Source organism: Procambarus clarkii, chromosome 25 (genome assembly GCF_040958095.1).
Source record: "Procambarus clarkii isolate CNS0578487 chromosome 25, FALCON_Pclarkii_2.0, whole genome shotgun sequence".
NCBI classification, from domain to species: domain Eukaryota; kingdom Metazoa; phylum Arthropoda; class Malacostraca; order Decapoda; family Cambaridae; genus Procambarus; species Procambarus clarkii.
The window spans coordinates 10,273,778-10,288,639 of record NC_091174.1 but is presented as its reverse complement, the minus strand read 5'-3'; the positions used below and the strand labels follow the sequence as shown (position 1 = coordinate 10,288,639).

The following is a 14,862-nucleotide window of genomic DNA, read 5'->3' as shown; positions in this document are numbered from 1 at the left end:
AGAACAAACTTAAAAGTAAAGATACTACTATATTAACTATAAAATGACTTACACAACCCCATCAAATAATATACACATGGAAAGTACTAGAGGGCCAGGTCCCAAATCTACACAGTAAAATAACAACATACTGGAAAGAATGATGTGGAAGAAAATGCAGAATAGAACCAGTGAAGAGCAGGGGAGCCAGAAGCACAATCAGAGATAACTGTATAAACATCAGAGGTCCACAGTTGTTCAACATCCTCCCACATGTTAGAACCAAACAATATTCCACACGAAATGGCACCAATAATTTGAAGATACCATCATTGGTGTGACATTCCTTGTTTTGTAGGTTCTCCTTATCACCTTTAGACCACTAAGGCTCACCACAGTCTGTGCTGCTTGGAACTTTTTGTTCCAGGTAGCGAATCTTAAACAACAACAACAACCTTATCACCCCCAATCATTTTCCTGGTTATTGCAATGTTTGTTTTTTTAATCTCTAAACATTAGGACTTCTAACATTATTATAAAAAAGCTCTGACATTGTCACTCCTTTCAATGACATTGACTGCATCTTATATCCTGTACTCAATGTAAGTTTTAGTTTTCCCATACCTCAGTACAGTGGAACCTCAATTGACGAATGCCCTTCTTTCCGAATTTTTCAGTTTTCGAGCTCAATTTCTTTGTAAAAATCGACTTGATATTCGAGGTTTGCCTCACTTCTAGAGTTTGTTGATACACGTATGGGTCAACAGAGTGTGTGTCCTGCCTAGTGACGATTGTGCTGGAATTCTTTGTGAAGAATTTCATTGTTTTTGTGCTTTTTTTGGTTTCTGAACATAAAAGTATTGATATATAATAAATCATGCCATGGGTCCCAAGAAACTCAGTGGTAAAGTTCAACCTAAGAAAATAGTTGAGAGGATGACGATAGAGGTAAAACAAGAGATCGTTCAGTGAATGAATGTGATGTCTCGCTACAGACAAGTGTTAAGGCGTAGGGAAAAACAAGTGCCTTTAGACAGATTCTTAGTAAGACAAGCAAGCAGTGAGCCACAACCAGGTCCTAGTGGTATGCCTGTAAAACGTAGGAGAAAGTATCCCAGAAATATCATCACTGCCTACTGTTATAATAGAAAGGGACTCCCCCTTCCAAACACTTAACACCTCTCCTCCTCCCCCACCTCCTCACAGTTTTCCATATGCCAACAACAGTCCTCAATAAAGGTAAGATATACTTGTACATACTGTAGTACAAAATATAAGTAGTATTATGTATAAAATGTATTTTTAAGTTAATATTTTTGCATGTGTGGAATGGATTAATTCAATTTACATTATTTATAATGGGAAAATTCGTTTCGGTTTTCAAATTTACAGTTGTTGAACCGTCTCCTGGAATTGATTAAACTTGTAAACGAAGGTATCAAATTCTAATTACATACAGTAATTAGAATTTCTCACAGTTGACCATCACATTAATTTCCAATGCCCACTGAAGGACACTTAATATCCAAGTGTAATCTTACTGCATATTCCCCATGGAAATTTCCTTGGGGAAGGAAATTGGGGGGGGGGGGAATCCTTCAGGGGGTGGGAACCGAGACCCAATCCTTCAGGGGGTGGGAACTCGAGAACCAATCCTTCAGAGGGTGGGAACTCGAGAACCAATCCTTCAGGGGGGGGGTGGGAACTCGAGAACCAATCCTTCAGGGGGGGTGGGAACCGAGACCCAATCCTTCAGGGGGGGGTGGGAACTGAGACCCAATCCTTCAGGGGGGTGGGAACCCGACACCCAATCCTTCAGGGGGTGGGAACCGAGACCCAATCCTTCAGGGGGGTGGGAACCGACACCCAATCCTTCAGGGGGGTGGGAACCGACACCCAATCCTTCAGGGGGGTGGGAACCGACACCCAATCCTTCAGGGGGGTGGGAACCGACACCCAATCCTTCAGGGGGGTGGGAACCGACACCCAATCCTTCAGGGGGGTGGGAACCGACACCCAATCCTTCAGGGGGGTGGGAACCGACACCCAATCCTTCAGGGGGGGTGGGAACCGACACCCAATCCTTCAGGGGGGGGGGGGGGGGAAACCGACACCCAATCCTTCAGGGGGGGTGGGAACCGACACCCAATCCTTCAGGGGGGGGGGGGAAACCGACACCCAATCCTTCAGGGGGGGTGGGAACCGACACCCAATCCATCAGGGGGGTGGGAACCGACACCCAATCCTTCAGGGGGTGGGAACCGACACCCAATCCTTCAGGGGGGGTGGGAACCGACACCCAATCCTTCAGGGGGGGGGTGGGAACCGACACCCAATCCTTCAGGGGGGGGTGGGAACCGACACCCAATCCTTCAGGGGAGGTGGGAACCGACACCCAATCCTTCAGGGGAGGTGGGAACCGACACCCAATCCTTCGGGGAGGTGGGAACCGACACCCAATCCTTCGGGGAGGTGGGAACCGACACCCAATCCTTCAGGGGAGGTGGGAAACGACACCCAATCCTTCAGGGGAGGTGGGAACCGACACCCAATCCTTCAGGGGAGGTGGGAACCGACACCCAATCCTTCAGGGGAGGTGGGAACCGACACCCAATCCTTCAGGGGAAGTGAGAACCGACACCCAATCCTTCAGGGGAGGGGGGGACCGACACCCAATCCTTCAGGGGAGGGGGGGACCGACACCCAATCCTTCAGGGGAGGGGGGGACCGACACCCAATCCTTCAGGGGAGGGGGGGACCGACACCCAATCCTTCAGGGGAGGGGGGTACCGACACCCAATCCTTCAGGGGGGGGAACTGACACCCAATCCTTCAGGGGGGGGGGAACTGACACCCAATCCTTCAAGGGGGGGAGAAACTGACACCCAATCCTTCAGGGGGGTTGGAACCGACACCCAATCCTTCGGGGAGGTGGGAACCGACACCCAATCCTTCAGGGGAGGTGGGAACCGACACCCAATCCTTCAGGGGAGGTGGGAAACGACACCCAATCCTTCAGGGGAGGTGGGAACCGACACCCAATCCTTCAGGGGAAGTGGGAACCGACACCCAATCCTTCAGGGGAAGTGGGAACCGACACCCAATCCTTCAGGGGAGGGGGGGACCGACACCCAATCCTTCAGGGGAGGGGGGACCGACACCCAATCCTTCAGGGGAGGGGGGTACCGACACCCAATCCTTCAGGGGGGGGAACTGACACCCAATCCTTCAGGGGGGGGGGGAACTGACACCCAATCCTTCAAGGGGGGGGGAGAAACTGACACCCAATCCTTCAGGGGGGTGGGAACTGACACCCAATCCTTCAGGGGGGGGGGTGGGAACCGACACCCAATCCTTCAGGGGGGGGTGTGGGAACCGACACCCAATCCTTCAGGGGGTGGGAACCGACACCCAATCCTTCAGGGGGGTGGGAACCGACACCCAATCCTTCAGGGGGATGGGAACCGACACCCAATCATTCAGGGGGGGTGGGAACCGACACCCAATCCTTCAGGGGGGGGGAAAACCGACACCCAATCCTTCAGGGGGGGTGGGAACCGACACCCAATCCATCAGGGGGGTGGGAACCGACACCCAATCCTTCAGGGGGTGGGAACCGACACCCAATCCTTCAGGGGGGGTGGGAACCGACACCCAATCCTTCAGGGGGGGGGGTGGGAACCGACACCCAATCCTTCAGGGGGGGGTGGGAACCGACACCCAATCCTTCAGGGGGGGTGGGAACCGACACCCAATCCTTCAGGGGGGGTGGGAACCGACACCCAATCCTTCAGGGGAGGTGGGAACCGACACCCAATCCTTCAGGGGAGGTGGGAACTGACACCCAATCCTTCGGGGAGGTGGGAACCGACACCCAATCCTTCAGGGGAGGTGGGAACCGACACCCAATCCTTCAGGGGAGGTGGGAAACGACACCCAATCCTTCAGGGGAGGTGGGAACCGACACCCAATCCTTCAGGGGAAGTGGGAACCGACACCCAATCCTTCAGGGGAAGTGGGAACCGACACCCAATCCTTCAGGGGAAGTGAGAACCGACACCCAATCCTTCAGGGGAGGGGGGGACCGACACCCAATCCTTCAGGGGAGGGGGGGACCGACACCCAATCCTTCAGGGGAGGGGGGGACCGACACCCAATCCTTCAGGGGAGGGGGGGACCGACACCCAATCCTTCAGGGGAGGGGGGGACCGACACCCAATCCTTCAGGGGGGGGGAACTGACACCCAATCCTTCAGGGGGGGGGAACTGACACCCAATCCTTCAGGGGGGGGGAACTGACACCCAATCCTTCAAGGGGGGGGGAGAAACTGACACCCAATCCTTCAGGGGGGTGGGAACTGACACCCAATCCTTCAGGGGGGGGGTGGGAACCGACACCCAATCCTTCAGGGGGGGGGGGGGGTGGGAACCGACACCCAATCCTTCAGGGGGGGGTGGGAACCGACACCCAATCCTTCAGGGGGGGTGGGAACCGACACCCAATCCTTCAGGGGGTGGGAACTGACACCCAATCCTTCAGGGGGAGTGGGAACCGACACCCAATCCTTCAGGGGGGTGGGAACCGACACCCAATCCTTCAGGGGGGTGGGAACCGACACCCAATCCTTCAGGGGGGGGGCGGGAACCGACACCCAATCCTTCAGGGGGGGCAGGAACCGACACCCAATCCTTCAGGGGGGTGGGAACCGACACCCAATCCTTCAGGGGGGGGGTGGGAACTGACACCCAATCCTTCAGGGGTGGGAACCGACACCCAATCCTTCAGGGGTGGGAACCGACACCCAATCCTTCAGAGGGTGGGAACCGACACCCAATCCTTCAGAGGGTGGGAACCGACACCCAATCCTTCAGAGGGGGTTGGAACCGACACCCAAACTTGCATATCAGTTTTCACACTCAACACTGAAAGAAAGTGGAACCCCCCACACACTTCTCCATTGGAAACATTTACAAAAGCAATACAATACTCTAGAAAAGCCAACTTTAATCTATAACCATTAGTGTTTGCTATTTCACATAACACTAAAAACAATATAATAGTTTTACTTTCCAGTCTAGTAATATTTGAAACCGTAAAACAATTATAAGGCATTAATAAACAACAGTTAGCTGCTCCCCTAAAGCTCACAGGATGGAGCTACAGATAACCCAATTTGTCCTATGATAATGCTACATGACATATAGAGTAAGATCCAAAGTCACTGGCTTAAACACACTCATTTTAACCATCAATGAATATTCAGATAACTCTAACATTTTGAAGAGTTCCATCCTGAGTAGGTTGACAGTCTACTTACAGCACTTGCTAAAGAAAGAGCTAAGAAATTTCCCGGGCATCATTACATACTGCTACAGCAAGATACAAGACACCATGTTACCGGCTGGTACCTAAGGCTATTGAATACGCTTCTAAACATTGTAAGGCCCATCAAAGGAAGTCCAATGGATAAATTTAGGGGGTAAACTCCTTGTAATTATAGTCAGCAAACCATGTTATCCAATATTTCTGAATTTGTCAACATGGTGGGATGCTATTGTAAGGAAATTTGGTAAATCATTGTTTTATTTTTAAATTACAAGTTGTGCAGTTTTTACTTCATAGGAAAGGAGTTCCAATGACAATGTGTCCTTTTATTTGCATGGTATGTTAGCATAGACTTTGTCTCACCATAGGAATACAGTATCAAGATTTATTTCTAGTGTGATGATCATGGATTCTATTTCATCCATCTATGAAGAGTTTCAAAACAGGATTAGTATTGATGGATAAGGCTTAGCAAGTATAAATAGTACAAACAAGTATACTTGTATATTTAATATGATTTGGGTTTAGTCTGCACATATATTGTCTCAAGACAAAATTTGCAATAGTCGCCATTGCTGATTTTTGCTATGATGGGTTTGAGGCAGTTTGTGGTTAAATCCCATGCACAGATACCATAAGTTAGATAGGGATAAATTAGCGAGTAATATGGTGTGAGAAAAGCACATTGGGAACACAGTATCTGATGTTTTTAAAGTAAACCAACAACTTTGGAGACTTTATGGCTAAGTGCTAAAGTTACACCATCACTAGTGCATCAAACACATTAAGGATGAACGGACAGATGGGTGTAGTACAATCCAGGCACCTAACTGCCAAAATAATCAATGGACAGATTTGAATTATAATACTGTATAGACTATGCTCTGAAGAAACACAACCTATAGCAGTGTTGTGCTAAGCTATTGATTAAGCCTGCTTAAGACTTAAGCATACCTTAAGCCCACAATTTTGACCATTAACTACTTAACTACGCACAATGCATTAAAGCGCTCAGAGGGCTGTGCATTTTTAATTAGGCCATATTTTAATGTTTTTTAATGCTTTCATCACTCTGTGATTTGAAATTAAAATGGTTGAGTATGTAAACATTTTGACATGAATATTTATAAAAAAAAAAAATATGTCCTTAACAACTGCACTATGAAATTTTTGCCAAAAACAAGTGTGCAGTGCAGAGGGTTAAACATAGCTAATATATATCAGATTATTTAATATACTGTACAGTATATATATTTGATATATATATTATATATTAAAGAATATATTTTTTCCATGCACTATACTGTACAAACTGTTTGAGCACCCAGACCTTGGAAATTTAGATTACCTGTACTTTAAGTCTATATGTATGTATGTAGTGGAACCTCAGTTTTCGTATTCCCGTTTTCATATTTTTCAGTTCTCGTACTCAATTTCTTCAAAAAATTCAATTCGGTACTTGTTGTTCAGCTCGATTTTCGGAATTTGTTTATACACGTACGGGTCCACCAGGAGCGTGGCGCTTCAGTTTACCAGTGTATCCCGCCTACTGATGACTGTTTGAATTCTTTGAGAAGAATTTCATTGTTTTTGTGTTTTTTTTTGGTTTCTGAACATAAAAGTTTTTATTAAATATCATGACATGGGTTCCAAGAAAGTTCAACCTAAGAAAATAGTTGCAAGGATGATGAAAAAGAAAAACCACAGATCATTCATATCGAGACAATGTGATATCTCACTACAGACAAGTGTTAAAACGTAGGGAAAACAAGTGTCTATAGACAGATTCTTAGTAAGACAAGCAAGCAGTGAGCCCGCAACCAGGTCCTAGTGCTATGCCTGCAAAACGTAAGAGACAGAGAGTACACCAGAAATGTCATCACTGCTGTTATAATGGAAGGGGACTCGCCTTCCAAACACGAACACCTCTCTCTCCTCCTCCTCCTCCCCCCCCTTTCCTCACTGTCTTCCATACGCCAACAAGAGTCCTCAATAAAGGTAATGTACCTAAGAGTATTATACTGTATAAAATGTATTTTTTAGTTAATATATTTGGGGGTGTGGAATGGATTAATTCAATTTACATTATTTCTTATGGGAAAATTTGTTTCGGTTTTTGTTTTTTTCGTTTTTTGTACCATCTCTGGGAACGGATTAAATACGAAAACTGAGGTACCACTGTATGTATGCATGCCGGTACATACATACGTATATGTCTTTGCAGCATTATTAAGTACAGAATTGGGAAAAACAAAAAATTGGACAATGTTGTTAAACTACCTTAATTAAAATGTACAAAACATTAAGCAATCCACCAAAAACATTAATTTTATCTATTCCCAAGCAAAAATCCATTACAAATTAAATCAATTTCATAATGTTCTTCCTCCCTCCCTCCCTCTCCTGTTCTCTAATCTCGGATGTGATAAGTCATCATTGTGAACATTATACACTTACTCTACTGGCTTAATCTAATCAACAGATAAATCACAACAACTCTTATGATCTTTGTATAACATATGATCTAAAATTGGGACTCTGACAAAATTTAAAGCTAAAAGTTCTCCAGAAAAATGGTGGGGGGAGGGGACCTTTGACAAGCCAGCGGTTTCTTGTCCCTGTCGTGGCCACTAGACAGATGCTAGCCTTCAGGTAAATTCAGATAAATATTTTAGTCTTGAACATAGTCCAGGACTGAAGTTTATTCTGAGTGGACAACTGAAGTTTACCTATTGTCAGTTTTGAGTTCTGCTTACTAAGCCCAGCCTGGGGGTTCATTGCTTGAAAAATGGCCTGCAGGCACACACATCATTACAACTTGGCTGATCCACCACTTGCTACAGTACATTGTCCAACTGCCTCTTTAAAGCACCTACAGTACTTTTATTCCTGAAAAATTTCTTATTTTGATGGAAGGAGAAGAAGAGCCATGGGCCTCTGATAATAATACAGTGTTCTCTAATTGTGCATATGGCACCTCAACTCATTACTGATCTTTGAATATCTTCAATAAATATATTAGTGTGTGTTACATCTCTCATTTCACCCAAGTATTGTATATCGTACCACCTAATTATATTCCCTTCATTGACTCAATATATTTTCTACTTGCTGAATCGTATTCATAGAAATTATTATTAAGGATTAAGGCAGTAATCCTAGAGTTAAATCCTGTCCTCTGCCATGTAATTTAAATAATAAGTGGATGCCAATTGACATGTAATTGGCATCATAACTTGTGCAGCCAAAGAGGTTCACATGTATCAAGAGGGGTGTAGTCAAACTGTACACAGGCTTTTCGACAAATCTTGTTCTCTAATTGTCACAATCATATGTATCATTAGGTTAGGTTGTAACCTTTGGTTAAGCTGTGTTAGGTTCAGTTGGGTTAGTTTGGGTTAGGTAAGATTACATACATTTTAAACCTGTTGGTGAACAATCTAGGATATGTGACAACTTGTATTCATATTAATAAAAAAAAAAGAGGCCTATCTTTCTAGAAGTTATGATTTATTTGCAGCAAGGTTTATCACAATTACAAAAACTAATAACAGTATTATATGTGAACACAATTTTTTGTATTATCTTTACTAGACTTGTATATGGTAGCAATTTTTAACATACACCTGGACAGAGACCAGACCACAGGGATGTTGACCCTTGGAATCACAAGACAGACTGACACCCAGGAATATTTGTTTTATAAGGGTCTAAAAGGCATGAAATTAACTCAGTGGCAGAATGGCAATCCCTATGATTAATCTTATTCTTGGTGACAAAACATGACACTCTCAATATGTCAATAGTTTAATGCAATATTAGAACTAACAGCAAATACAAATAAATTGTTTTATTTACATTAAACCAATGTAAATGTGCCTACTGGCACTCAATATATTTATATTGCATTATTTAAACATTATTTTATAAATGCCAAATGCCTTTTTTTTTAAATGCAGAAAGCACATATTTAGCATGCATTCATTTGGTAAGAAAAATATCAAGAGAAATCAGAGAGCCAGCAATACTGTATTGCACTTGTCACCAGCAACCACTAGAACACACTGCAACAACCCTGTGTGAGCCACTACCTAAACCCAAGTGTACAAGCAGCGGGAACACTGCTGACAGTAGCTTTTGGGGGGGGGGGATGACTGTCGTTGACGCACGCACATATATATTGTGGATTACGTTATGTCTGGATACCTGTATGAAACTGTCAGGTACACAAGTGACTTCTTCATAACATACTCGAAAGTAGTTCGTAATGATACGACGTGCACAAGCAGATCCCTCAGTTTGAAGGCTAAGAACAGATACCTGTACTTCATACTGCCAACAACAACTATTTACACATTTAAGATGAATGTGTGTATATCACGAAAATAAACACGTGATTAAAAAATGTGTCAATGTCAGACCACGGAGGAAAATTGAAACAGGAATTTCCTCAAGTACTTTCGTATATTAATACATCTTCAGAAGGAGCCCATTATACATTCATTTAAGATGAATGAATGTATAATGAAAGGTAATATAAGCCACAAACATGTTACAACAACATTTCTTATATATATACCAACTGCCACAAACAATTTACCTATACCCAGTAAGACCATTGATCAGCAACAACATGTAGATAATGTACAACTTTGTACACAATACTGACCAACACCACAAAAATGACTCAAAATAAACACATTAAATGCACAAGTGGCACCTCCACCCGGGGCCACTAACACCTTAACTATTGCTCCAGCGTGCAGGAGCCCAAGAGCTGAGGCTCCAGGGCTGCCCGAGACCACGTCCCCGGCACCACACCAGTCTCCAGCCACAGGAAGACACACAAATAAGGCTCCAATGACCACTTGAGACGGGGAGCCAGAGGGCACACCCCTTGTAAACAATGAGTGAAGATTACATTTCAGGGCAACACTACCTCACTAACAACGGTACCTCCACCTCACGCTTACCTCTCATCCATTCTGAAGTCTCATTCCTTAATGGAAATCCAAACAATGTCTTGAGTGTCATAGATAACTTAGCATTAATTGAAGATTTTGCTTGACAATGCACCCCAACTCGAATCAACTGTTGATTTCTCACGCTGTTTGGGCCAACGCAGCCCGTCTCACACGCTCACACGTAAAAATACTTGATACTTTAATAGAATATTTCTATATACACATCCAGAATACATAAAACAAAGAGTCAACACAGAAAATCAACACTCCACTGTCACTTTCAATCCGTTCCTCTGTCATTAACACAAACATTAGTGGCTGCCATATTGGCCGCTCAACCTACTCGCCTCCGCCAGCCAAGTAGATCTTCACTCTCTATCCCCTCTTAAACCTTCAATTACCCTCACACAAATATCTTCATAATCCTCTAAATATTTAGAGTCATTTATTATGGTCATATCGTCAAAGTTTTTTTTCAAAATGTCAATATATTAACCCGGATTTCAAGTTGGTCAAGTTGCAAGTCTCAACAGTTATTAGTAGTTGAAACGGAATAAAATTGGTAATAATTATTCAGATTGTACCTTTGTATCATACGCGATGATTTCTAAAATAATCTTTATATCATTGTAATATGGCAATATTCCTGAAATTCTTATGTATATGACAATCGCGAAATTTTATTCCAACAAAATCCCACGCTGACATCACTGTTAACAATGCGAGTTGCTTACTTTTATGAATATAATCCATTATTAAACTATATATCGTTGAGCCTAAAGAACGTTTTGTACTTTTCCTACTGTTTTTAAATACAAACATTCAATAATATGACTAAATAGGAGAGTTTTGTCATTCTGTGATGAATCACATGACATTCAACTCGAGTAAGGGGCATCTTGATTTCCGGATTTTAATGTAATATTATAAAATACTAACCTAATTGCCAAATACTGGGCTACATTATAAAGTCTTTATGTATAGTACAATTAATCTTTCCTATATATATATTTACTTACTTTCAATTAACTCATGAACAATGATTAGCTATGTTGCATTGAACAAACTAACTTATTGCAACACTTAATTTACATGGGCTGGGAATTGCGTCAATGCATGTTTTACCAATGCTTTTACTTTGACCATCAAACATTTCGACTCACATGTATTCTATTCTCACACCATAACGTAATAAAATATAACTTTGTCATAGGAAGACAATTTTTTATTTCATTTTCATGGTAAGCGGTATATGTCATGCGAAACCAATATGCAAGGATCTCCTAACATGCATATCACGCTCTAGTTACAACCAGCTTTAGAGATATGGAATTATACATGCAGTCATCAATTCTTCTTATTCTAGGTATTAAGAATTCCATACGAACTGTATAAGGTAAACTGAGCCATTCATTTCGTGTAGGAGCCAAATTAAGACCTTTATAACGGAACAATGGTAACGGTGGTGGAAGCGATCGCACCCTTGCAAGAGATCTTCAACATGACTCGTATTGAATCCCCGTTTACCTTCATATAAGACTGTATTTCTTGCATTTCTATACAACGTGATATCTTTATCTCTGAATTCGATTGGATCATTCCTACTTATTGCATATTGCACATCATTTCTATATAACACTAGCTGGCATATCCGGCTGTGCCCGGGTGTCTTTCTCCCCTCCCTTCCTCCCTCTCTCTACCATCCTTCTCCTCTCTCCTCTCGGCTAGTTCTCGGCTTGAGATCGGCTAGTTATGCCCCTTATGTTAGCTTAGGTCATTTATTATGCACAGTATACAGTACTGTGCAGTCACCTGTAACCACGGGTGTGCAAGAGCAGCTGAGAGACTACCTTCTTTTAAACCAGTAGTGCCCAGTATAGTCTGTCTCTCCCTCCACCCCATTCCATCCCTCTTCTTTTCCTCTCTCCCCACGTTACCTTCTTTCATCTCCCTACTCTTTCCCCCCATCTTACCCCTCTCTCCCCATATCTTATCCTCCAATAACCCCCCCCCCAAAAAAAAAAAAAGTTAATAATTCACAGTGCAATCCCTATGGTATTACAATATACAATGTGGGAGCTATGTTCAGTGTCACATGGTTATGTTTGGTTTGATACCAGTTCTGACCATGTTAGGCACTTACCCAACAGCAATTACTGGGGAAAATTTTGTGAAGCCCCCAACTGTTTGAGAAAGAGAGAAAGAAAGAGAGAGAGAGAGGGGGTGGAGAAGTGTATTATACTTTAAGTAAAAAGTTTGTTAAGAGTTTTGTTACAGTTTAAGACTAGAGCTAATTAATAATGATATTACTTTGATATTAGTTAGGATATAGAGAGGCATGGGATCAACAGCCTACATTGGCAAGTCTTGGATGCATTATATGATGATATCCCCATCAGTAGATAAAAAAATAATTGCAGAACTCCAGTTACCTAATACCAGCATGATATAAAACCTTATCATAAGCTATGGGAGTTGTACTCACCTCACCTAATTGTACTTGCGGGGGTTGAGCTCTAGTTCTTTGGTCCAGTGGGGAGGTCGGGGTGGAAGTGTCTAAAAGGGAGCATTCTGAAGTAATAATAATACAGCTGATGCCATCCGTCGGCAGAAAAGAACACTATCAACAAGCCTCACCAGTAGCCATAAGATACAGCTTATGCCATCTGTTGGCACCATATTACACTATCAACACTCTCGCTACTCTACAAAATACAGTGGCGCCATCTGTTGGTTTGACATTACATTGTCAATAGCGGAACAGCAGCCCAAAAGGCGGGTTGTTGGGCTGAAGTAAGAATTCCCGCGCCTGCATATCATTGGTAGAAATTCACCACATTCATTCACCACAACACCCAATCGCAAGAAGGGATTAGCTAAAGGCTCCACCCACTTAATAAATAAGCTTTGTTCAGCACACCAACCCTGCTTATGACATTCTGCTTCAACTTTAATATACTCAAAAGGTTAAGTATTAATTATTTAAAAGTATTAATAAAGTGATCATTAAATATTGCAGGATATAGCAGGTATTACATAAAAATGGCCTGACTACCTAACTTGTGACGTAATCAATGGGGGGGGGGTTGCCTCAGATAAATAACATCAATGATATGATGCTCCTCTTTATGCCCTCTTATTAGACTAAATTATTCAGTTCAGTGGAAATTTCTGTCAGGTACAAAACAAAGAGGTTGTTGTGCAGAAGGACGAATTTCTTAGTTTGCATTTCATTCATAGAAAGTGTGTTGACATTTCCGCAACAGCCAATCACAGGAAGGTATTTGCTAGAAGTCACGCTTATTGACGTCATTTGGCAGCCCGTCCGCCAAACAAAGACCCAAAAGTGATTCCATGCACCCGCCAAACCTCCTGTTTATGAATGAAAACGTTTACACACGACTCACAACTGATGACGTTCGAGCACTTCCAGAACAAGTGCTTCACTGACGACAAAACTGCTGTAAATGCTTCACCCGCGTACTACAAATACAAATAACGCCAACAGAACCTAAACACCTACAGTAACTTAACCTATGCCTATATATGAACAATATACTAATATATAATAATATTCATTTATATTTGAGAAAATTCCTGTTTTGAATGAACAGCATGTACAAATTTTTGAATGCGTCTGTGGGGTCGATCGCTGGATGGAATGGACTTGAGTCGAGGACGGATTGCATCTGGAGCGTTCAGTACACCAATCTATCTCATGGCTTTCTGTTTCATCTCTTGTTTATCCCAAATCAACCTGTCCTCCAAACAAAAAACCAAAAGTGATTCCATGCACCCGCCAAACCCCCTGTTTATGAATGAAATACGATTTACACACACGACTCACGCCTGATTTCGTTCGAACAATTCCGGAACAAGTGCTTCACTGACGAATTTTGTTTGAATCACAACGCTGTAAATGCTTCACCCACGTACTACAAATAATCGCCAACAGAACCTAAATACCAAACCTATGCCTATATATGCACAATATGCTAATATATTATAATATTAATATATATTTGAGAAAATTCCTGTTTTGAATGAACAATATGTACAAATTTCTGAAAAATGCGTCTGTGGGGGGCGACCACTGGATGTAATGGACTTGAGTCAAGGACGGGTTGTCCAAATATGAATTCTTCGATTATTATGATAATTAAAAATATTTGTTACACAAAATGGCTAAATTCTGTCATTACATGTGCTCATAGTGGATTTGTAATAGAGTTTTATGGGAGGGGTTGTTTGCTGTTGCGGTTGTTGTTATACAATTTTTCTAAATATCTTCTGATATGGGTGTTGACTTCTTCTATTCGTGTACCCGTTGATTATTAATACTTGAAGACTCTCTCCAATTCCTTGTGTATTTTATTCCAGTCGGAACAATGAGTAAGGGCTCTGCGTATAAATGCGTCTTATATCTGTCTGGGCATTCGGAGTGACCATCCAATGTTGGTGGGTTTAGTATAAACTTGTGTGGTAAAGGTGTTGTCTTTTTTTTTCAGGGGAGACATATCTCCCGTCACGCAGGGTGCAGTCGCACCTCCACAGATCTCCAGTATCAGCTCTTGATACTGGTATTGGCTCAAA

The 14,862-nt window shown here is 42.8% G+C and overlaps 2 protein-coding genes across 18 annotated transcripts in view; one reads left to right on the top strand and one right to left on the bottom strand.

The window, feature by feature from the left end:
• Nucleotides 1–12,871, bottom strand: part of RhoGEF2 (Rho guanine nucleotide exchange factor 2) — a 490,304-nt gene extending 477,433 nt beyond the window's left edge. For 11 of the 16 annotated variants that reach the window (XM_045739732.2, XM_045739733.2, XM_045739738.2 and 8 more), the window contains exon 1: nt 10,279–10,615. In XM_045739732.2, the coding sequence (XP_045595688.2) occupies nt 10,279–10,289 (11 nt within the window). In that variant the 5' untranslated portion in view covers nt 10,290–10,615. Of the gene's footprint in view, nt 1–10,278; nt 10,620–12,754 lie in introns of those variants that run through there. The other 5 variants (XM_045739737.2, XM_069331284.1, XM_069331285.1 and 2 more) reach the window with 2 other exon arrangements.
• LOC123756504 (guanine nucleotide exchange protein SMCR8) overlaps nt 5,276–14,862 on the top strand; it is a 38,724-nt gene continuing 29,137 nt past the window's right edge. For both annotated transcript variants that reach the window (XM_069331288.1, XM_045739746.2), the window contains exon 1: nt 5,276–5,418. The gene's annotated coding sequence lies outside the window, so the exon portion shown is untranslated. The remainder of the gene's footprint in view (nt 5,419–14,862) is intronic.